Raw genomic sequence first — 24,304 nt, 5'->3', positions numbered from 1 at the left:
TGGCTCAAAGCTACTGTGACCATGGCCTTCACTGGCCCGCTGACACAGCTGAAGTTTGAACCCCTAACATCAAAGCAGAATTCCTTTTATCTCAAGAATTCTATCTGGTATTATAACCCTAACCCCACTGACACACATAGAAATGAGTGAAATATTTGGGGAAAACAATATAATTACATAAAGATAAAGAAGTGAAACAATGATTAAATAGAAAATTAGATTAAAGAGAGAGACTATCACTCAATATTCTTTGGTGAAACAACAACAAATGAAGTTAACTCTTCATACATACATACATACATACATACATACATACATACATACATACATACACACAGATATGACGGCTATTGATGGAGGCTATTGTTTTATCTCTAATGATATGTCCAATATCTGTGTGGTGGAAATAATCCTATTAGATGTGAGTGTCGCCAATGTCAACTTTTCAGCTCTAAAAGCATTAGATTACTATCAGGAAACTGGAAAAGTAGTTTAGTTAACCTCTATCAAGCTATCTATCTATCTATCTATCTCTCTCTCTCTCTCTCATATATATATATATATATATATATACACACACACACACACACAGATATACATATATATATATACACACACGCACACACACACATACAAGGTGCAGTGAATAAATTGTTGTCTAAAGTATGCAAAAATGAAAATAACACTGACATCTCATTTTAACAGATATATTTTACCAAAATTACATAAAATTATCTTGAAGTACTAAAGAGTAAATTTATTCAATAAAATTGCCATTGGCTTCCACCATGGTCTCCAGACGACTTTGGAATCTCCTGCAGCTCTTCTCGACGGTCTCCTTGTTTAAGTTGGTGAATGCTGCCATAATCCTTGCCTTCAGTTCATCTTTGGTGTTGCAAGGAGTTTTGTTGGTCTCTCAGTCAAATGCGCCCCACACATAATAATCAAGGGGACTGCAGTCTTGGAAGATGTTAGGGGTGATGTGGTCGCAGAAATTGTCTGACAGCCATGACTGAGTTCTCCTGCTTGTGTAACATGGTACAGAGTCCTGTTGCCAGACATAGGGTCTTCCAGCAGCCACTTTCTTGACCCAGGGCAGCATTACCTCCTCCAGGCACTTGATGTAGGCCTCTGTGTTGAGCCTAAGTCCATGTGGGAAGATGAATGGAGGCATAACATCACAATCACTGGTGATCACTCCAAACACCAAATTGGTTATTCTGTGGGTTCACCATCTGATCCTGGCAGAAATTTTCTCGTCTGAGAAAAACCAAAGCATGTTCAGTTGGAGGGGATGCTTGAATTTGTTCAAAAGCTTCATAGTGTGGTCTTTCCTCTTGTCTTTGATAGCTTGGAGTAAAAATTGGCCCTTTCTCATCTTGTATGAGGAATACTGAATGTCTTCATGCACCACCTGCCTGATAAGAAACTCGGACACTTCCATGTCAATCATGGCCTGGATCTCACAAACAAATTCAAGAATTCTTTTTTAATCAGAACGATCAGAGTGAGTTTTCCAAGCTGCCATACCTTTGTAATCACCATTAAACTCCTCTAACTCTTTCCAAATTCTCTGCACTGTTCTCAGATTGACACTCAAACACTCTCAAATGTTTATATTGAAGCTTCTGGCATGAATGCCAAGCAGCACATCATGTCACTCCCAAATTTCTGGTAGAGTGAGTTGCGTCATGGTGCTGTTTTTCTCACAGACAGTGCCCAACTGACCCTACTATACTGTATAGTTGACATAATCAAAAATAAACAATGCGCATGCTCAAAATTAAAAATATTAAATGGCAACAATTTACCCGTCATACCTTGTGTGTGTGTGTGTGTGTGTGTATATATATATATATATATATATCATCATCATCATCATCGTTTAACGTCTGCTTTCCATGCTAGCATGGGTTGGACGATTTGACTGAGGATTGGCAAACCAGGTGGCTACACCAGGCTCCAATCTGATTTGGCAGAGTTTCTACAGCTGGATGCCCTTCCTAACGCCAACCACTCAGAGAGTGTAGTGGGTGCTTTTACGTGCCACTGGCACGAAGGCCAGTCAGGTGGTACTGGCAACGACCACGCTCGAAATGGTGTATTTTATGTGCCACCCGCACAAGAGCCAGTCCAGGGGCACTGGCAACGATCTCGATTCATATGATTCATGAAGATGAACGGAATGTGCAATAGGAATGGAGGGCTTCAAATTACCATTATGGAGAAGTACAGCTTTTAAACTTCGTTCTGAAGAGTCAATAAACAAATGCCACTCTGCAGGATTATGATTTGGTGCTAAACATTCGAAACGTCCATCGATGTTATTGCAAAAGCAAAGCAGGCCTTCAACAGAAAAAAATCGTTTGTAAAACTACATTTCTCTGCTGAAAGTAAGTTATTCAAACACCGTGCTCTGGCAGATACTTCTCCTTCGGTCTTGGTGCCAACAGTTCTGCTTTGTCTTTAGAGAGGGACGGGTCTGTGACAAGGTCATTCAGTTCAGCTTGGGAACATTTCTGAGGTTCAAAGCTGTCGCCATCAGCCACGTAATCTTCCTCAGCAGCACTATCGTGACAGTCAGCATCGTCATCTGATGTTTCAATACCATCATCTGGTAGAATTGGAACTGGCAGACTTCCATTGTGAGTTACGCAAGCCATTTGAGCAAGCTGAGCAGATAAAATGTGGTGCCCATAACTTGTCCTGATCTCCAAGAGGACAGTCAAAGTATAGCTTATAAATCTTCTTGATCTCTGGTGTTATTGTACGTTTTTGATCTTTCACAATAAATTGTCCACAGACATAACAAAACACATCAGGACGATTTCTACACTGGCTTGACATTGTTGACATTGTAAAACAAATCAGGAAATAGATACAAACGGTTATACTTATATTGAATTTGAGTTGATGAAATATTTCATCAGACCAATTATGACTGGACAATTTTGTTGTTCTACATATACACAAGAAATATAACACATGGGATGGCCATAGGTGGAATATACATATATTTGATATTACTGAGTTGACCTGAAGCTAAGCAACATTCCTATCAAGAAAAACATACATCCTTCAAGCATAGTCATTCTTAGCTATATTTAATAGAAGCCATCAATCAGATCAATGATGTATCTGTCCTCTTTATAACATTTCATCTCTGATCACACATGATTATCTTTCTCTCTCTAAAATTACTCTAACCAACTTGATTCTCTAAAACTTATGACTAATATTTCACTCAAGAAATTAAAAAAAAAAAAAACCTGAATCCCTTCTAGTTGTCACTATTCATACTGTGTTTCTGTCCTTGCCCTCTAATACTCCCTTTCTTATCACCAATATTTCAAACTTTCTATTAACTCTATCAATCTACTTCCAGAACCTTATGCCTTTTATCATCTTTTAACGTGATAGAAATCTTGCATTGACATTTTAATGGCAGAGTATAAATAGCAAGAATCATATCCAATTGTAACAAAAAAATTTTTTTAATTTTTTTAAATAACACAAAAAGCTGTGAAAATCCATGTCTACCTGTCGACAGTTATTCCGATAACTGGCAGCAGAGAAACAGAGAGAGAAATTACATATACGAATAACCTTGACAACAAGCAAACTATGGTTCTATATTGACATACACACATATACATACATCATATATATATATATATATATATATTATACATTGTATATATGTATATATACATATGTGTATACATTTCATATGTATATCATATACATGTGTACATATATACATGTGTGTGTGTGTGTGTGTGTGTGTGTAAATGTGTATTGATACAGTTAAACAGTATGTCTGAGATATTAAATAAACTAACAACTTGTTAGTAATCAATGAAACAAAAACAACTCAGGTCTCTAAAGATAGCAGCATTAAATGGTTTGGCTGATATTTATAGAAAAACTAGTATAACTAATAACTGTTATTTATTGATTATTATTATTATTATTATTATCATTATTATTTCAAGCAATTGCCAACAACTCCAGATATTTTCATACACATTGATCGATTTTACAAGAGACCTAGAGAAGGTAATAAGGTCAACTGAATCTGGCCACCTGGAGTCTATTTAATTACAAAAACTAACACTAAAACAAACCATTCCAAATAAATCAGAGAATCAATAACGAGTTAAGGAACTGGATTGTTCTGCAACTGAACATTCAGTTGTCAAATTCTTCTCCTTATTACATTGCACTTTTACGCATGGAACCTTATTAAGTGTGTTCCAGTCAATATTGCAGGCAATTTATCAATTGCTGCCTTTTAGCCAAGCAGTTTTCTCAAACAGTTTGTGAAATTCTTGGAATAAAAACATTTGTTAGATCAAAGTGTGAAAGAGGAAACACACACAAAATGGATGCAAAACTGTTCTTTGGAAAAACCATGTTTGACATTAGAAAGTTTATGCAGAGTTTATCACATGACTTGACAATTTACTGAGAAGAGCAGAATGTCTGTCTTTTAAATGTTTCAGTCTGTAGCCATACTGGAGCACTGCCTTGGAGGATTTAGTCAAACAAATTGACCACAGGATTTGTTTAGGTATTTCTTAAGTCTGGTACTTATTCTATTTGGTCTCTTTTTACCAAACCATTAAGTTGCAGAAATATAAACAAACCAACATTGGTCGATAAAAGTGGAGGAGGAGGAGGAGGAGCAGAAGGAGGAGGAGCAGAAGGAGGAGGAGCAGAAGGAGGAGGAGGGAGAGACACGAACACACACATACACAAACAGAAAGTTTCCAAAGTCTGCTGCGATTGTACTTCTCTCCCACTCATTTACTACCCCAACCACCCTGTTTCTACCATCATCCTCTTCTTACCCTAGTTCTTCTGCTCTCCTCGCTCTCCCTCCTTTTCACACTTTTGATCACATTGTCTGGCATCATCATCATCATCATCGCATAGTATTGAGAACTCTCTCCTCTAAACAACATCCAAACCAACCTCGCCAATGGCTGCCACCACAATAAAACACATCCAGTAAACTGTGGGTGCTTTTACGTGCCATCGGCATGAAGGCCAGTCATGCGGTACTGGCAACGATCTCACTCGAATGTCTTTACACGTGCCACCAGCACAAGTGCCAGGAAGGTGACGTTGGTAACGATCAGGCTCAAATGGTGCTATTTACGTGCCACCGGCATGGAAGCCAGACAGCTGCTACAGTAAGACTTGTCCAAGGTGCCACTCAGTGGGAATGAACCCGGAACCATGTGGTTGGGAAGCAAGCTTCGGAAGAGGTAGACCTGGGATGAGGTAGTGAATCACGACCTTCAAACATTAAGCCTCACCGAGGCAATGACTCGTGACCGAGACCTTTGAAAATATGCTGTGCTTGAGAAGACCCAGCAGGCCAAGTGAGACCATAACCTGTTGGCCTATGTTAGTGGTCTAACCAGCCCATTTAGGCGTACCTGTCTTTCATTGGACACTAAACTCTGTTTGTGAAGACCTGTTGAGGCAAGTGAAATCGGAATCAAATTCCATGACAGCACCACATGACTGGCATCTGCACCAGTAGAGCGCTAAGAGCATCATCCAGGGCCGCTGTGTGGCCCCCATGCCAGTGGCACGAAAAAAGCACCATTCGAGCGTGATCGTTACCAGTGTCACCTTACAGGCACTTGGGCGGTGGTACGTAGAAAACAACATTCGAGCAAGGGCGTTGCCAGTGCCGCTGGACTGACTCCTGTGCAGGTGACACGTAAAAGCACCATTTGAGCATGGTCGTTGCCAGTACCATCTGAGTGGCACGTAAAAAGCACCCACTACACTCTTGGAGTGGTCCGCATTAGGGAGGGCATCCAGCTGTAGAAACTCTGCCAGATCAGATTGGAGCCTGGTGTAGCCATCTGGCTCACTAGTCCCCAGTCAAACTGTCCAACCCATGCCAGCATGGAAAGCGGACATTAAACGATGATGATGATGATGATGATATTATACACACACACACACATGTAGAATCTGCTTCCTGTTAAATAACTCAGATGTGTGCGTATGCACATACAGACACACTCATCTATATACACATACAAATATACATATACCTATGTATCCCTTGTACACAATTCGAATAATCTATTCTTAGTCAAAATGGTAATCTATTCAATGTGCATGTATAATTGTATATATATATATATATATATATATATATATGTGCACATAGGTGCGTGTATAAATACTTACATTTATATACGACATATATGTATGTGTGGATGCATGCCTTCGTTATGATGTAACAATTAACTGCTATATTCTACGTCAGAGAATAAATTATTCGTTATCTGATAGGAAAGGAGAAATTGTATAATTATTTTTTTAATTAGGAATACAGCCTTCAGGCAATCAAAATTAAGTGACTCCACTAACGATGACAACAATGATGCATCGTTAGCAGTGAATGGGATACAGAAGTGAGGCGAGAAGAATCAAAAACCTGGCACATTTTTGTCAGACAAACACTAAACAATGTCAGCAAATATTGGTAACGGTTGATTCCTCTCCCTTGCATCCTTGTCTTCTTCATATTCTGGCAGGCAGGAAAGAAAGTGGATGGGTGAAGTGGGTGGAGAGGAGTTGTTTTGTTTTCTTTTTTTGACCACAGGAGGCTGAAAGAAGTTCTTTGAGAGTCGGTCTAACAGATGGTATTGCCAGGAATGTATAACAAGAGAGAAAGGCAAAAAGATAACGAGAAGGAGTAAGGGAAAGAGAGGGGGGGTACTTTGACAGAATGATAGAGGAAAGACAGAGAAACATAGACACAGAGAGAGAGAGAGAGACACAGAGAGAGACAGACAAATAGACTGACAAAACAGAGAGCAAGTGAGTGAGAGAGAGAGACAGTGATAGAGAAGGAAAGAGAGAGAGGGGGCAAGCAGGAAGAGGGAGACAGACAGACAGACAGACAGACAGACAGAGACAGACATACAGACAGACAGAGCAAGTGAGAAAGAGGCAACCAGGAATACAGAGAGAGAGAGAAAGAGATTATGTAGTGAATGACTGCGATCAATAAAATGGCCAGAATTGGATGAAAAAAAACCCAAATTAAAAATGGATGCTATGTGCTTTGAACTACATTCCTAGAATAACATGGTTTGGGGTTCATAAAGCTAAGACACTCATTTCTAACACCACCCAGGTTACAATGTAAGTAAGATTCAGGTACAAGTTGATACATTGGATATTTTATATTTCTATAAAGGAAATCACTGGTCTTTGGAGTAATTTTAAGCATTTGATTGGTTCATGTGTTGAGTAGAACTGACCAAAGTTCATTCCCTCTCTTCCTGCTCTACAGCAACAACTAAATCTTATCTTATATCCATGATGCAACAATTCAGCACATAAACAATTCTGTGCAGGACATCTTATTGAATGTAGGTAAAGGTTATTTTGGGGATATGACAAAAGAAGAGGAAAAATTTCAATTATTTATTTAAAAACATGTAAAGATAAAAAATTGAAAAAGAATTTAAAATGTTAAATTATATTCATTATAGATGTATATAAAAGATAATTATTTATGTAAAAACATGGGTGTGTGTGTGTGTATATATATGTTTACATTCATTTGCTGGTGTTTGTTTCATGTATATGTATGTTTTTTGTTTGTGTAGAGTTAATCTATTCGATGACTGCTGTGTTTGTTGGTTGCATGTGTTTTAGACATACAACCAATTCCATGCACTGAATTGGCAGGTGCTGAATTGTCAGGCGATGAATTGTTGGTACTCCCATATATATATATATATATATATATATATATTAGCAACAGAGGCAATATTAATACCAAAAGGTAATATTTATTCCTACTATCATCAGTGGTAGCATTTAATGGCCATCTGCTATGCTGCCAGTGAAACAGGATCAAATGAGTTAGAGGACTGTACTAGATTCCATTGTCTGCTTTAGTATGCTTTTTATGGATGGATACACGGACGTTTTTCCAAATGTCAACCACTTCAGAGGGTACAGTGGGGGCTTTTTACATGGCACCAGCACTAGCGAGGTCATCAAGTAACTTGCAAGACAAGACTCCAAGACCGAGTGGGGGATGGTGGTATTGAGTGGAGGGTGGGGCTTTTACTCAGGTGTCAAGAGGTTAAAGTATGACTCGAGTTTGAGTCACAGTCAAGGTAGACGGTTCAAATTCGGTGTCTTGCAGAGCTATCAGCGAAAGCACGATAGACAAAGCGATATATTACCGTTCCAGTAGAGAAGAGATACACTGTATCTGAGACCAAGAAAATATCTTGACTACTAGAGTAGATACAACAACTACAGTCACAACAGTGGCCGCACATTATAGATGTGGAAAACACCACATCATAATAGAGTGACAGAATGTAACTGAGCTGAGAGAAGAAGTGAGTGTGAGAGGAATGGGATAGGAAATGAGAAAAGAGACTGAGTTGATGATCTGTATGAAGAATGAGTCACCTTGTTTGACCTTACCAAGTGGTCTTTAGTCCACTCTGTTGCAACTGGGCCTCCTACTTGTTTTAGAGTCTTGAAATGTAAAGGGTCAAGGGTGCCGGTTTTTTTTTATCACAGACTAAATGGTAAAAAGAGAAAGAAAGTAATCCCAGTGGAAAAGACCTGCAGAAGAGGAAGCCCCAGGGAGACAATGAACATATGGTGAAAGCTGATCACAAGAGGCTGAACTTTCTGAAGGAGATGACGATGATGGCCTAGAACAAGAGAGAGAGGCACCGGAGAAGAGAAGACTGATTCAACAGAAACACTGAATAATAAATGGGTGGTGATGGTGGTGGTGGTTGTGATGATGGTGATGATGAAGGTGATGCCAGCAATGACTCTCTCTTAGGATTTTAATTGTTAAAAGAACAAAGAATTAAATAGATGTTTACTGAAAGTTTGGCATATAAACCTATGTTTGCTTCTATTAAACAGTCTTTCAAGAATACAGATGTACATTTAATTGGCATCATTTTAGCACTGAGTTGGTTTTTTTGTTTTTTTTGATGTTGTTATATGCCAAACATGTCTGCAACACAACATCCACCATTCCTCCCCTCTTCTCCAAAATACAACTAATATCTTGTCTGTCAGAACTAATATTCTCAGATTAAATCTTGCCATTTCTTCACCAAGTCTTCCTTAACCTGTTAACACCATTGTCCACTTTCAAACCCACCAAATATTTGCACCATTTCACAGCAGCCGCTCTCCATTTACACTACACGTCCATACTAACTCCACTGACCTTCACTCTGACATACATTTGCCTAATGTTTCTAATGCTCACTTGTTATTTCCAGCACACAGTTGCACCGTTATTCAAATCCATGTTTGCCCACATTAAAACTGACATCTTTTTTTAATTTCCATTTAATTTCCATTTAAAGTTCTCAATCACAAAACAGAATTAATTATATTCTACTCCCTCTTTTTTATTTCTTCCCCTTCTGCTTAAATGCAGTTATCGCAACAGCCATGGCACACTTAACACATTAGCAGACAGGAGTCAAATGTTGAAGAATATCAACTTCTGTTGCGATAGAATATCTGCTGCCAACCTATTTAATAGGATCACTGGTGAACTGAAGTGATATGGTGGATATGGTGGAAGAATACTGGAAGGGGAAATATTCTGGGGAAATGGTAACAGAATTGGCAGAAGATTAAAAGCTAAACCAAATCAAAAGAGGATTTGTTACACAGATTACAGATGCAGATTTGGTTGTATGGTTAACAAATTTCTTTCTCAACCACATGGTTCTGGGTTCAGTCCTACTGTGTGACACCTTGGGCATGTGTCTTCTTCTATCACTCCAAACCAACCAAAGCCTTATTAGTGAATCTGGTAGACAGGAACTGAAAGAATCCCATCATATAAGTTTCTGTCTACCAAATTCACTTACAAGGATTTAGTTAGCTCAAGGCTAGAATAGTAAAAGATACCAAAGTGCTGAGCAGTGGAACTGAACCCAAAGACTACAGGGTTGGGAAGCCACACAGCTATGTCTGCACCGACCTATCCAACATATACAGCAATGCCAGCTACATGAGTGGGGGTCAGGGTTTTCAATAAATGGAGCAATGAAAATAAAAACTTAAACACAATGAAATATTCAGAGAGAGAAAAATATTTAATGACTTTTTTTTGTTTGTTTCATTAGGTTGTTGGATGCCAGAGCTGCAGTGATCCGGGGGCATGGGACATGATATTGTTTCAATAAGAATGGACATTGTCCTTGAACTTTGTAGGTCAAGTGTATCAGAGACCCATCCAAGCCAGCCTGACTAGAATAGCGGACATTAAATAGATGATGGTGATAATATTGATCAGGATTATAGGGGGAGGAGGAGGAGGAGGAGGTGGTGGTGGTGGTGGTGATGATCATAATTTTCATTGTGAAGCTAATGGTGGTGGTTGGGGTGGTGGTGGTGATTATATACCTCATTATCATGATGATGATTGGAATAGATGAATGTTAATGGTCTCCAGACAGTTGTAGATTAAGAACAGAAAGAAGAATTAGTCCTTAGATTCATGAATAAAGAAAAGAGAAAGAAACCAAATGGCAACAAATTTCAGGTTAACGATTGAAAACTAGTTTGTTTTTTATGTGACTATTTCAGTTGGTGGCAGTTTGTGGATCAAGTTAAAGTCTTGAATCAATTATTCAATATGATGTTTCAACAACAACTGCACATAACAACCAACCCAGCCAGGAACATCCCTTCATAATGGTTCAACATCATTACCGTATTAGTCAAAGCACCCCTCAATAATTTCTCTAATGTCGTTAATACATCTTTGTTATTACCACCACCATCACCACCATTGTTTTGGCATCTATTTTACCATGCTTGCATGAGTTCCACAAGATTTTGGCGTGGTAGAATTTTTTTTAGAATCAGATGCTCTTCCTGTCACCAACCCCTAACTGTTTTCAAATAATGAAATATTTCCACCCATCCACCACTATCAAAACACTGAAAGCCTAGATATACTTTAGCAGACAATGGCAAACAAACGACACACCATTTCTATATGGGACAAGGCTCAGAGCGAAGACAAAGCCTCTCCCAATGTGACACTCAAGTAACACCCACAGAAGTACTAGGCTTACAAAGAATAAGTCCTGGGGTCGACTCTTTTGACTAAAGGCAGTACTCCAGCATGGTCGCAGTCAAATGACTGAAACAAGTAAAAGAATAAAAGAATACATACATATACATTATAATCTATCTGTCCATATTATTATTATTATTATTATGATTTGATGATGACGATGATGATGTCTTTAGAAATTACTAAGGCTTTACAAACAAATCAAAGATGGTGGAGAAATGATACAGTACAATATGATGTGGAGTTACATGAACGTATGTAAACAGTAAAATAACAAAGGAACAAAAACAATACAAACAAGAAAATTCCCCATCGTGGGGGAGACTTCCAAAGGCTGCTCCTGGAAACCCCATAAAGTCACGGTCACCCTGACACCTAGGGCAAGTGCCCTCTCCACCATCCCCCCCCTTCCCTCCCTCCCTCCCTCAATCTACATGCACATGCTCAGAGCAGGCTCGTTTGCTATCATTATAAAATATATATCATAACAGAAATTTAATTATAGAACATTTTGCATGTAATTACTTTTTATTTTTTCTCAAAATAATTGCTCCATGCATATTTTCTTGAAAAATATTATTCACCAATTTATCATTATTATCATAGCCATCATTATTATTACTATCATAATCATTATTATTATTATTATTATTACTATTACTTCTACAACATTGTAAATATCAAACAGAATCAACACAAACACATACACACATAAATAAAACTCATTTTCAAAAATAAATGAATAAATGGTATTTTCTTACTTGGAATAAACTTCTTCATCTCTGCCATTGTCTTGGCATATCTTTCTTTCTTTTGTTCTTCAGCCCTGAACAAATAATACAACAGGAACAATGTCAATAATAATAATAACAACCCTTTCTAGGAGAGGCACAAGACCTGAAATTTATGGGGAAAGGGATCATCAATTACAACGACCCCCCCCCCCCCCAGTAATTGACTGCTACTTATTTTATCGACCCCCAAAAGAATGAAAGGTAAAGAATTTGAACCCTGAATATAAAGGTGGACGAAAGGCTGCTAAGCATTTTGTCCAATGTGCTTAAAAATAATAATAATAATAATCGGAAGCTTGTGACTGTCATCAACATATGGACTGTTACTGTAGTGTGCAATAATAGTAGACCCATTCTGAAATGGACACAAGCGGAGATTGACCAACTCAATCACACTGCCTGAAAGACAATGACAATGTGTGGCGCCCTCCATCCTAAGGCAAATGTATACAAGCTCTACATGAAGAGAGTTAAAGGTGGACGTGGGCTGATTAGCGTACAGGTGTGCATCAGCAGTGAAAGAAGAAACATGGCAGAGTATTTGGTAAACAGTAAACAAAACCTGCTATAGTATGCTGCTAATGTAGAAGGATTTACCAAAAATGGATTTGAGAGTGCTAATGAATTCCAATCGTGAATAGCTAATGAGAGAGAAGAAATTCTACTTTGCATGGAATGACATGGTCAGTTCCACTTAAAAGATCAGGAAGCATCATAGAAGTGGTTCAGCATGGGTGACCTAAAAAAGAGGAGACTGAAGGCCTAATCATCGCTGTCCAGGGTCAGGCATTGAATACCACAGAAGTGCAAAGAACCTCTGCAGAATGTGTGGGAAGAGGGTCAAAAGTGTGACTCACATTGTTAGTGCTTGTGAAAGTCTTGCACAGAAAGAGAACAAGTGCAGACACGACAAGGTAACACAAAACATTCACTGGCTGCTATGACAGAAATATGGATACAAGGTAACGGAGTGCTTGGTGCCAACATACACCAGAAAAGGTAATGGACAAAAAGGGGAAGGCAAAAATCTTCTGGGGCTTTGACTTCCAGACAGACAATGTTAGAGCACCAAAGGCCAGATATAGTAACCTTTAGGAGGAACAAACAAGAGTGCCTAATAATTGACATGAAAGTGCCTGGAGATCAACATATCATCATGAAAGAAAGAGGAAAAGTTGATAAATATGGAGATCAGAGAATTGAGATCACCAAGATGTGGCAGCTACAAGAGTCAAATATAAAACTTGTTGTCATTGGAGCTTTGGGTTCAATACCACCCAACCTGAAGAAACATCTGGACACTTTAGAAATACTCTACAATCTTGGTGTAATGCAAAAATTGGCTTTGCTTGGAACTGCATGCATATTGCGTAAAAATACTGTCTGTCTGAGGCCCTTGTTGTGACTTGACAAACAGTACAAACCCCCGGTAGACACAATATCTTCATTCTACAACATCACAATATTGGATGCTGTTCAACGTCTTCTGTATTAATAAATGCTCTGATGCAGTACCAGGCAGCGGTTCTCATGGCTTCTCAGCTTAAATGAATGGAAGTGTTAATATGTGTTTTGTTTTGGTACAAAAAGATGGGCTACAGTAAATATTCTACTCAGATTTCCTTAGCAGTTGCTTGACCATAACAAGTTGAGAATGTCCCTTGGTGGCTGATGATATACACATCTTTGATCATGAGCAGGAGTAGTGAGGTTGCATCATAACCATGCGTTGAGAGGAATTCTTTGGGGTTTGAATAGTTCACCTCTGGAAACATGGGTGTTTTGTTCATCATCCTCAGACAAACATTATTCAGGGACATTTTGAATGGGATGGGCTACTCGGCCTGAAGAAAATTCTAACTGGGCCCCACCTGCGAAGTCATGTGCTGTTAATTTTGATATGAGATCACCATGCTGCGCACATATGGTTGTGATGCATGTGCCTGGTGTACCCTTATCAGACGGGTAGTCATGATGGGTATAATGGGCTTCGTATATCTGTATCCCAGTGTCACTTTGGTGGCATGCACTGCTCTCTCACTCAATAATAATAATAATAATAATAATGGCTCCCAATGTTGGCACAAGGCTAGCAATTGCAAAGAAGGAATTAAGTTGATTACAATGACCCCCCAGTGCTCAAATGCTACTTATTTTGACCCCAAAAGGATGAAAGGCAAAGTCAATTTCTGTGGATTTTGAGATTAGAACATAAAGACAGACAAAATGATGCTAAGCACTTCGTCTGGCATGCAAACAATTTTGCCAGCTCATCGCCTTAATAATAATAATAATAATAATAATAATAATAATAATAATTAGAATTAGAAATAACAATAGCAACATCAATAATAAGTCAGTAGTAGTAGTAAGAGTAGTATCAATAACAGAAAGAACAAGAAATACACAGATCTTAGCAATAATAATAAATAATAAATAACACTGGGTGATGGTGGTGGTGGTGTTGGTGGTGGTGGTGGTGGTGGTGGTAGCAGTATCACAATGAAATTGCATTTAAGAGAGAAAACTGACACAGAACACAAACAGGAGAGAGAGAGAGAGAGAGAGAGAGAAAGAGTGAGGGGAAGAGAGCGAGAGGAAGAGTGAGAGAGAGACTATTATACAATATCTGATGCAAGAGATAATGAAGAATGAACAAGTGTGAATGTGCAGATGCTAGAATAAACTCGATCAGAGTTAAAATATTGGATGTCTTGAAGCAATGCTGATCCTATCAACGTGGAATTTGAGAAAGCTTTCAACACTTTTAAGATGTTCCTTTGCAATTGAAGAAAGCTTTCCTCGAATATATTTATACATGCTATCTGCAATGTGTGGCACCAGCATTAGCAACAGGAACAACTGGCAGAAATTCACTTTCCTCCTTTTTTTTTTAATTCCTGACATAACATCTATGCACATATATATATATATATATATATATATATATATATATATATATATATATATATATATATATATATATATATATATATATATATGTATACATGTCTCTTAAAGGATAGAGCTCAAAATCAATGCATTGAAGATACTTTATTGCAGCAACAATTATAATAATATATATATATATATATATACGCATGTATGTGTGTTTGTGGGTGGATGTATATATATATATATGTAGGTGTGAGTGTGTGTGCAATAGATAGTTATATCACATTGGTGTAAAATGCAATTAAATGTAAGTACTCAATACTGTTAGGCATTATATAAATATGTCATACATATATATCTAGATACATGCATTTTAGTATACATGAATATATGTGTGTGTGTGTGTGTATAAATAATACATATGCACGCATGTGTGTGTGTTTGTGTCTGTGTGTTTGGGTGGATGGATAGAAAAATGAAAAACATGTATAATTCTATCAAAATTCCAGGATTGTCTCAAATTGTTTAAATAAACAACTTAATGAGAGCAAGAAATGTCATCTTAAAAAGGCCCTTTTATAGACTAAAAATAAACTCAGGCTTTCCTATGAAATAGAAACCTGGGCAGTTGGAAATATAAAAAAGAACCCTAAAGCCTTATAACAAGACACCTGTCCCTCTATCATACTTTAGCCCCTCAACACCCGGCATAAAACTACCTTTCACTCTACTAGACTCTCCACTCAGTTAAGGTGGGGGGGGGGGTCTTGTCTTACTAGTTACTTGGTGACCTCACTAATACCAATGCCATGAAAAAAGCACCCCGTCCACACTCTGTAAAGTGGTTGGTGTTATAAATGACATCCAGCTATAGAATATACACCAAAACAGATATTGGCACTTGATGCAGGCCTCTGGCTCATTGAGTCCTTTTAAACTGTCCAATCCAGATTAGAAAGGAAGTAGGATGTTAAATGATGATATCTCTCTCTCACACACACACACACACACAAACACAAACAATGCTAATGTTTGTTTTTATGTTCATTTATCATAAAAATCAGTTTTACATTAATTTGATAGTTTTTGTGCGCAGCAGATGCACAGGGACAATAAACACCAAAGATGTTCAGCAAACAGATTCCATCACATGCCGAGGAGAGAAACTAGAAGTAGTTGATAACTTCCTCTACCTAGATGACCAAGTCTGTAGTGGAGTGGATGCCCCTGAGAGTGTTGCCACTAGAATAAGAATAGCCTGGGCAAAGTTCAGAAAGCTCCTACTTCTGCTGGTGACAAAGGGCCCCTCACTCAGTGAAAGGTAGACTGTATGATGCATGTGTGCGAACAGCCATGCTACACAGCAGTGAAACATGGGCCATGACTGTTGAGGACATGTGTAGGCTTGAAAGAAATGAAGCTAGTATGATCTGCTGGATGTGTAATGTCAGTGAGCACACACAACAGAGTGTAAGTACCCTGAGAGAGATGTTGGAGATAAGAAGCATCAGATGTGGTGTAGAAGAGATGACTGTACTGGTATGTATGAAGAAGTGTCACTCCCTAACAGTAGAGGGAACATGTGGAAGAGAGAGACCCAGGAAAACATGAAGCATGACCTCCAAACGTTGGGCCTCACAGAGGCAATGACAAAAGACCAAGACCTCTAGAGATATGCTGTGATTGAGAAGACCTGGCAAGAAAAGTGAGATCACAACCATAGCTTATACCATTGTCGCATAACCAGCCCATTTAAAAGTAGCCTTGAATCACCAGGCGATACATTGCGCTTGAGAAGACTTATTGAGTCAAGTAAAACCCAAATCAAATCAAAATTGAAATTAAAATGGAAATTGTAGTTGTGGCCGATGCCAGTGTCGCCTGACTGGCACCCATGCTGGTGGCACGTAATAAGCACCATTCAAGCGTGGGTCGATGCCAGTACCTCCTGATTGGCTCCTATACTGGTGGGACGTAAAAAGCACCCACTACACTCTCAGAGTGGTTGGTATTAAGAAGGGCATCCAGCTGTAGAAACTCTGTTAGATCAGATTGGAGCCTGGTGTTTGCCAGTCCTCAATCAAACCATCCAACCCATGCCAGCAAGGAAAACGGACGTTAAATGATGATGATGATGATTGATGGGTTACTCAATACTTTTGCAGTCTGATGATGGCTTAACTCGCCGAAACATCCAAGTCGTTGTCAATAATATTCTTGTAAAGAATAATAAACTATAAATATAAAATCATGTGTGTGTGTGTGTGTGTATGCATGAACATACATGTAGATATTTACATACACACACACACACATATATATATATATATACAAATGTATGTATTTACATCCTAACATTCATACTTTTATGTATGTATATATATATATATATATATATATATATATATATATATATATATATCCTCCCCCTCACACTTCTCTATGTAAGCACAATGTGGCCACAAATAGAAAAAGATACAATAAGAGAGACAAAGCAAAGAGTCTGACACAAAATCCCACCCAAAACAATTTCTGTTGTTGTTGTTTTTGTTACTTTACTCTGTACAATTAGTTTAAACGACATACAAATGTATTCTGTGATCAATACAAGCAATCAATTAATCAATAGTGCGTGTGTGTGTGTGTGTGTGTGTGTACATTATATATAATGTGAGTGACATTTTCCTCGGCCACTGAGGACCACAGTGACTCAATGTACAATTGAGGGCAGAAGAGACAGAAGTAATGGCAGAGGTTTAATGTGTCAAGTGTTTAAAATGAAGAAAACTTCTGGAGAGGTGAAGCAAAGGGTTTTGACAAAAAACACATGGAGAGGTCATATACAGGCCTTCGTTGCTGCCATACTTCTTCATACAACATCCCCTCGTTCACACTACAGGAGCACAGATATATAAGGTTGAGTGAGTTATGATCAGGGTACATTTTGTGAAGGATTGTTCTGGTAAAAATCTGTCTTGTGACAGGCAACCCAGTGAGGATCAATGCTTCCTGGAACTTTAGCTTCACCATCTGCAATAAAAACTGTCCATTAAACCAATCAAGGGTCTGAAATACATTTACCCAGTGGTGACCACAGTATGGCTCTGCTATTTGGACCATTTATATAATTACTTTTACCTCCTTTTCTGTCTTTTACTTCCTCTTCCATCACTTACATCCCTCTCCATCATTAGCATCCTTCTCTTTCACATATATCCTGCTCGTTTATGAAACTCGCAAACCATTAGTACAGTTTGGGTTACGCCTACACAAGGTTACTGTCAACAGAGAAAACCATTATTTCATATTTCTTCTTCAAGGCAAGCATAGAATTTTCTCAAGTTCTATTGAATGCTTGAAAGACTCTGCTCACTAAATGATGTTTTTATTTTCAATCTTGAGGGTCTATGAAGGTCATGGATGTCTTTTCCCAGAACATATTTCTCCATAGAATTGTTGCCTTGCAATTCCATTGCCTCCCATGGAAGCTACACAGTTTCATTGCTTCAGTTGACTACATTGCTGCAAGACAGCTTCTATGCATACAGAGAGAGAGAGAGAGAGAGAGAGAGAGAGAGAGAGAGAGAGATAGAGAGAGAGAGAGAGAGAGAGAGAGAGAGAGAGAGAGAGAGAGAGAGAGGCACAGGCATCGCTGTGTGGTAAGTAGCTTGCTTACCAACCACATGGTTCCAGGTTCAGTCCCCCCGCGTGGCACCTTGGGCAAGTGTCTTCTACTATAGGCTCAGGCTGACCAAAGCCTTGTGAGTGTATTTGATAGATGGAAACTGAAAGAAGCCTGTCATATATGTGCGTATGTATGTCTGTGTTTGTCCCCCCCACCATCACTTGACAACCGATGTTGGTGTGTTTACGTCTCCATAACCTAGCAGTTCAGCAAAAAGAACCCGATAGAATAAGTATTAGGCTTACAAAGCATAAGTTCAAGATTGGATTTGTTCAACTAAAGACAGTGCTCCAGCATGGCTGCAGTCAGGTGGATGAGACAAGTGGAAGAAGAAAAGAAATATATATATATATATATATATATATATGCAAATGTGGGTGAGCATACATGTATATGTTTTTGGCAGTCTTATTTGACCGCTTCCGGCTGTGGTTCTTATAAAGGATCTTTAGCACATGTTTTCTTAGACTTTCACGCTGCTTGATTCACTGCTGTTTTGTGATATGCATAGCGAAGCTAAGAAGTTTTCTCTTGTTCTTTTTAATTGCCTCATTCATTCATTCACTCATCTAACCCATAATACTAACACGTACTATTGTAACTGGTAACTATTTAATTCTTCAAACAACCTTCAAACTGAAATTCCCTAAAATCTTAGTTCTCCATCCCTGTTTCATTATGTTTTCGCCATTGTTCTCTAAAATTTGTATGCATTCTTGTCATACAAAGGTCACAGAGGTAGTCAGAGTGTGTGATAGAGGGCTTAAGTTCAGGCTAGTCTTGCGGAATAGCATAGCACCAATCTCTGTGCCCCACAAGTGGGCCTACCAAATGAACAGAAGGACCATTTTTATGATATTCTTCTGCAGGCTACCTCTAAGACGAGTGACAAGGATCTCATCTTCGTGGCTAGGGACTTCAATGAACATGTTGGATGGCAGCCAGGTATTTTCCATGGTGTGCATGGGGGCCATGGAATTGGTTCCTGAAACAAAGAGGGGACAAGGCTACTGGAGTTCAGTGATCTGCAACACCAACTTCAGGAAGCAGACCAGCCACCTGATAACCTATCAAACACGTGGCTACACCAGCCAGGTCGATTACATTCTCAACAGGCAGCGGGAAGAATGGTTGCTCTTAAATACAAAGACCCTCCCTGGTGAAGAATGTACCCCACCCCCAGCATAGACTAGTTGTTAGTGATTTTAGATTCCAGACCAGAAGGATGCCAAGAAGCAGACCAATCTGGAAAAGAAGGATTTGGAAGCTTAAGGATCCTTCATGTGCTGAGAGATTTAAGGACATCCTAATTGAGAAATTTGATGAGAGGCAGGAGGAGCTACAAACTTGTGACACAGAGGGCAACTGGGAATTCCTGCAGGGACAGCTTGCTGAATTCCACGGACCAAATCTGTGGGTGGTGCAAAGTCCCAACCAGACCTAGAGTAATGTGGTGGTGGAATGATGCAATAGAGAGGGCCATTAGAGCAAAGAAATGGGTCTGGAAGGACTGGAACAGTGGGAGTAGCAGGGAATTATATCAGATAACCAGTAGGGAAGCTAGGAGACAGGTATATATATATATATATATAGCCAAGGGAGTAGCAGAAAAGAAGAAGTTTGCCAGTGTTGAGTAACGTGAGGACCAAAGAACTGAAGTATTTTGGATTGCAAGACAGAGTGTGAGAGAAAATCGTGATGTCATAGGAGAGAAATATGTCCGCATGGATGATGGTGCCATTGCGTTTAATGATTCCTGTTGACCTAGATGCTTAATGTTAAATTTCCCCTACTACATTATGAATTGGTCTGATAGTAGTAAAAAAAAACCAACCTAAAATTGTGTTGCCACTATAACCAGAGGAATCTTTATAACCATATCCATGTATAATGTTTACCCCCTCCTTTCCTTATAGGAAAAAGGCTGGCTGCTCCCTTAAACTTTAAATCACTAGATAAAAAAACAAATAAAATCAGGGACAGTTAAAATTCTGCCTAAAATTAATTACTAGCCTGCTAGCCTTGGCTATGTCAAGACGGTTGTTTTGTATTCTTCTTTCCCACTTGGATTGTTTAAATGTTGTCACAACAGAAATATGTCCATTCTGCTGAAATGAAATTTCAGTAAATTTTCTGTAGCCTTGTGCAGCTGAAGATTGCTCTGCATTTTACATTTAATGTAATGCTTGCATTACTTAAATAAATGGAGTTGCAGGAAACGTGCGTACTGCAATAACCTTGAAAATCCGTGTTGCTTTTATATATATATATATATATATACACACACGACGAGCTTCTTTCAGTTTCCATCTACCAAATCCACTCACAAGACTTTGGTCAGCCTGAGGCTATAGTAAAAGATACTTACCCAAGGTGCCACACAGTGGGACTGAACACAGAACCATATGGATGGGAAGCAAGCTTCTTACCACACAGCAATGCCCGCATCTAATATTGATAATTTCTATGAATAATCACCAAAGAACAAAGTCAGAATGGATGAATTCTTAAGCAACATGTGTTCAGAGTCTCATACAATTCTCCCCAAAGTGTGGTTCACCTTGAACATTGCAGAGGTCGTTTACAAAACATGTTTACATTAAACTTCTTCACCGAGAAACAGGTTCGCATTTAGTATTCTTGTAATATTTGTTTCTAGAACACACTGTACTTCTTCAAATGCTAAACTCTAAAGAATTTACCAATTTTACTGTCAACTGGTTCACAGCACCAAAGATTTATTATGACTTGCTGGGCTGGAAGTCTATTAACAGTTTCGGTCATTTGAATATTTAGTCGACACTCTGTGTGTGTCTGTGTGTCTGTGTGTCTGTGTGTACATGCATATAATATACACATGTATGTATAAGCATATGTATTCTTATACACATACATATACACACACACACACACATATACATATATATATATATATATGTGTGTGTGTGTGTGTGTGTGTGTGTGTGCGTATATGGTTCTGGGTTCAGTCCCACTGCATGGCACCTTGGCTGAGTAACTTCTACTATAGCCTCAGGCTGACCAAAGCCTTGTGAGTGGATTTGGCAGACGGAAACTGAAAGAAGCCCATCATGTAGATGTGTGCGTGTGTGTCTGTGTTTGTCCCCCACCACCACTTGACAAGCAGTGTTGGTATGTGAACATATCCACAACTTAGTGGTTCAGTAAAAGAGACTGATAGAAGTACCAGGCTTTGAAAAAAAGAGAAGTCCTAGGGTTCAACAAAAAACCCTTCAAGACAGTGCCCCAGCATGGCCACAGTCAAATAACTGAAACAAGTAAAAAATATATGTATGTATACACACACACAAACATATATACACACACATACATATATATATACACACACACTTATACACACACACACATATATATATACACACACATATATATTTACACAAATATATATACACACACACATATTTACACAAACAATATACACATATACATTTACACACACATACATAAGTGTGTGCATGTGTGCACATACGAATAAAAGCAACTTCTTCCTCTGTTTCCAGACGTTACCTCTATGCATTTCTACATTCACTGCTTCAATAAGCAAAACACATTCAAATAAGCATATATTAACACTCTATATGAATATGTCTAAACTAATGTCACCTTTAATCTATCTCTTTTCTCACACCTATCTTCCAAACTGAAAATATCAATAAAAACTAAGTAACATTATTTCACACAACACACTACCTCTGGATACTCTGCCGTATAACACACATTAACCCCTAAACTGCAGACATACATTTGCAGAGATCACAGGTAAAAAAACAAAAAAAGTGTGTATTTTTCACAACCTATTAGAATTATTTCTTGGACTTTACCCTAGTTAATATGCCAGACTTAACAACAATCTATCTGCTGAAATTATTTTTTTCTCAATAAAGAATTTTCAATCTTATATTTTCCACCATTTTTTTCATTGTACTTATGTCAGCTACTTTCCTTCTGCAGTCGAGCAGTAGGATTCAAAGCAAAGATCAGCTGAAACCCTCCTTTTTCTCCCTATAAAATAAATAAACAAATGGAATACACGTAGCTTAAGAGGAATTTTAACTAACTGTGTACAGATATCTAGATGTGTATGTAAACATGTTATGTGTATATATATATATATATATATATATATATATATATATATATACACATATACATACACCTAATGCACAATATAATTAGTTATATACATAACTAACCGTTATATTTGTACATCTAATGCAACACATGATTAGAAATAGTGTGTGTGAGAGAGAGAGAGAGAGATGCACTTAACTTGCTAAAAGAGAATATTATCCGATATGGAAACAAAGTCTGCTGATGTTTCAACACTAAAAGAAAATGGAACCATTGTCACAAGATATGAAAGGAAAAGAAAATATAATTACTGAGAACTAAAGCTCATTAGGCATTGAAGAGTATGAAGGGATTAGCCCTGTTTTCTTTGTTCATTGGTAAACTGAAAGGGTGACCCAGTCATTTTAGAAGCGTTCAGCAAAAGGAATTCATCTGACATAATCTCTTTTTTGATCTCTCTGCATTCTCAGCCAGAAAAAACTCTGGGTCTCGTAGTGCAGTTTCTTTATTTACTCATGAGAAAAACACATTAAAAACAATTAAATCTATAAAATATGGAAATAGAAGAACACTTGCTAGACTAAGAGTAATCATAGAGCAAATAACTTGGATAGCAACCAAATTCTTAACAAAGGCTGAAAACCAAGGCTGGAAAAAAAAAACAAAAACAAAGAAAAACCAAAACACAACCCATTCTCATTTCTCTTCCGTTGGTTTCTTAAACAAGTTTGTAGCATTAAGACAATAAATAAATGAAAAGGTTATAATTAAAGCTACTCCCTTGGTGCTTCACAGTTACTGATATCTGTCAGCGATAAGAGAAATAGATTCACCACTGAAAAAGCAGGGGAAATGATGTTTGCATCCTTCTGGTGAAATGGTCCTGCCACAACTGTCACACATGCATTTCACATCTTCATCATTTTAACATCTGCTTTTTCAATGCTTGCCTGGGTCAGACAGAGTTTAATGGAAGCAGATTTTCTCAGGTCAGACGTCCTTCTTGCCAACCCTCACCTGATTCCAAGCAAGTTAATATTTCCCACCCAACCCCCATAGCCAGAGGTTTTTTTTTTTTTAGCAGAGTATTGGAAATGAATAACACTGCTTGTATCACAGTAGCACTCATTTACAACTGCCATGTAATGTCAAGACAAGGAGGCACAGACACACACACACACACACACATACACACACACACACACACACACACACACACAGCCTAAATACTAATATTGAGAAATTAAGTTTCTCAAAACCAGAAAGGAGAAAGCTGATTCAAAGAATACAGATTCAATCCATTAGTGGAACTGTAAAAATCTGCAAAACTTTCCAGAAGTTTATCATCTAGATATATATGAGCAAGTCTAGATATGTAGTTATATGCATAAAAATACATACATAAAACATACATACATACATACATACATACAAACAAACAAAAATACCCTGTTGTTGATGTTGAAATTCCAATGAAGGAGCCTTGGATCTAGGTTAGAAACCGGTTCTTTCTCTATTGGCAAGAAATCTTGAAATAACTGAATAATCACACACACACACACACACACTTTTATGTCAAACCTTGTGCGCTGTGGGTGCTGCTGTACTCAATCTCTGAATGCAAGAGTTGATGCCTGATCAGTCAGGTGAGGAAGTTCTATGGGTGTTTGAGTCTCTTCCATT

At 38.2% G+C, this 24,304-nt stretch overlaps 1 protein-coding gene across 1 annotated transcript in view; it reads right to left on the bottom strand.

Annotated features, from left to right (window-relative positions):
• The window catches only part of LOC149135858 (sorting nexin-14-like), a 53,625-nt gene that overhangs the window by 9,419 nt on the left and 19,902 nt on the right, over positions 1-24,304 (bottom strand). The window contains exon 4 of the mRNA XM_089350130.1: positions 11,899-11,963. Within this exon, the coding sequence (XP_089206256.1) occupies positions 11,899-11,963 (65 nt within the window). The remainder of the gene's footprint in view (positions 1-11,898; positions 11,964-24,304) is intronic.

The sequence above is a fragment of the Octopus bimaculoides genome, chromosome 4 (genome assembly GCF_046866305.1).
Source record: "Octopus bimaculoides isolate indiv1 chromosome 4, ASM4686630v1, whole genome shotgun sequence".
Classification (NCBI taxonomy): domain Eukaryota; kingdom Metazoa; phylum Mollusca; class Cephalopoda; order Octopoda; family Octopodidae; genus Octopus; species Octopus bimaculoides.
The sequence above is the reverse complement of the archived record's forward strand: the minus strand, read 5'-3'. Positions and strand labels throughout refer to the sequence as shown.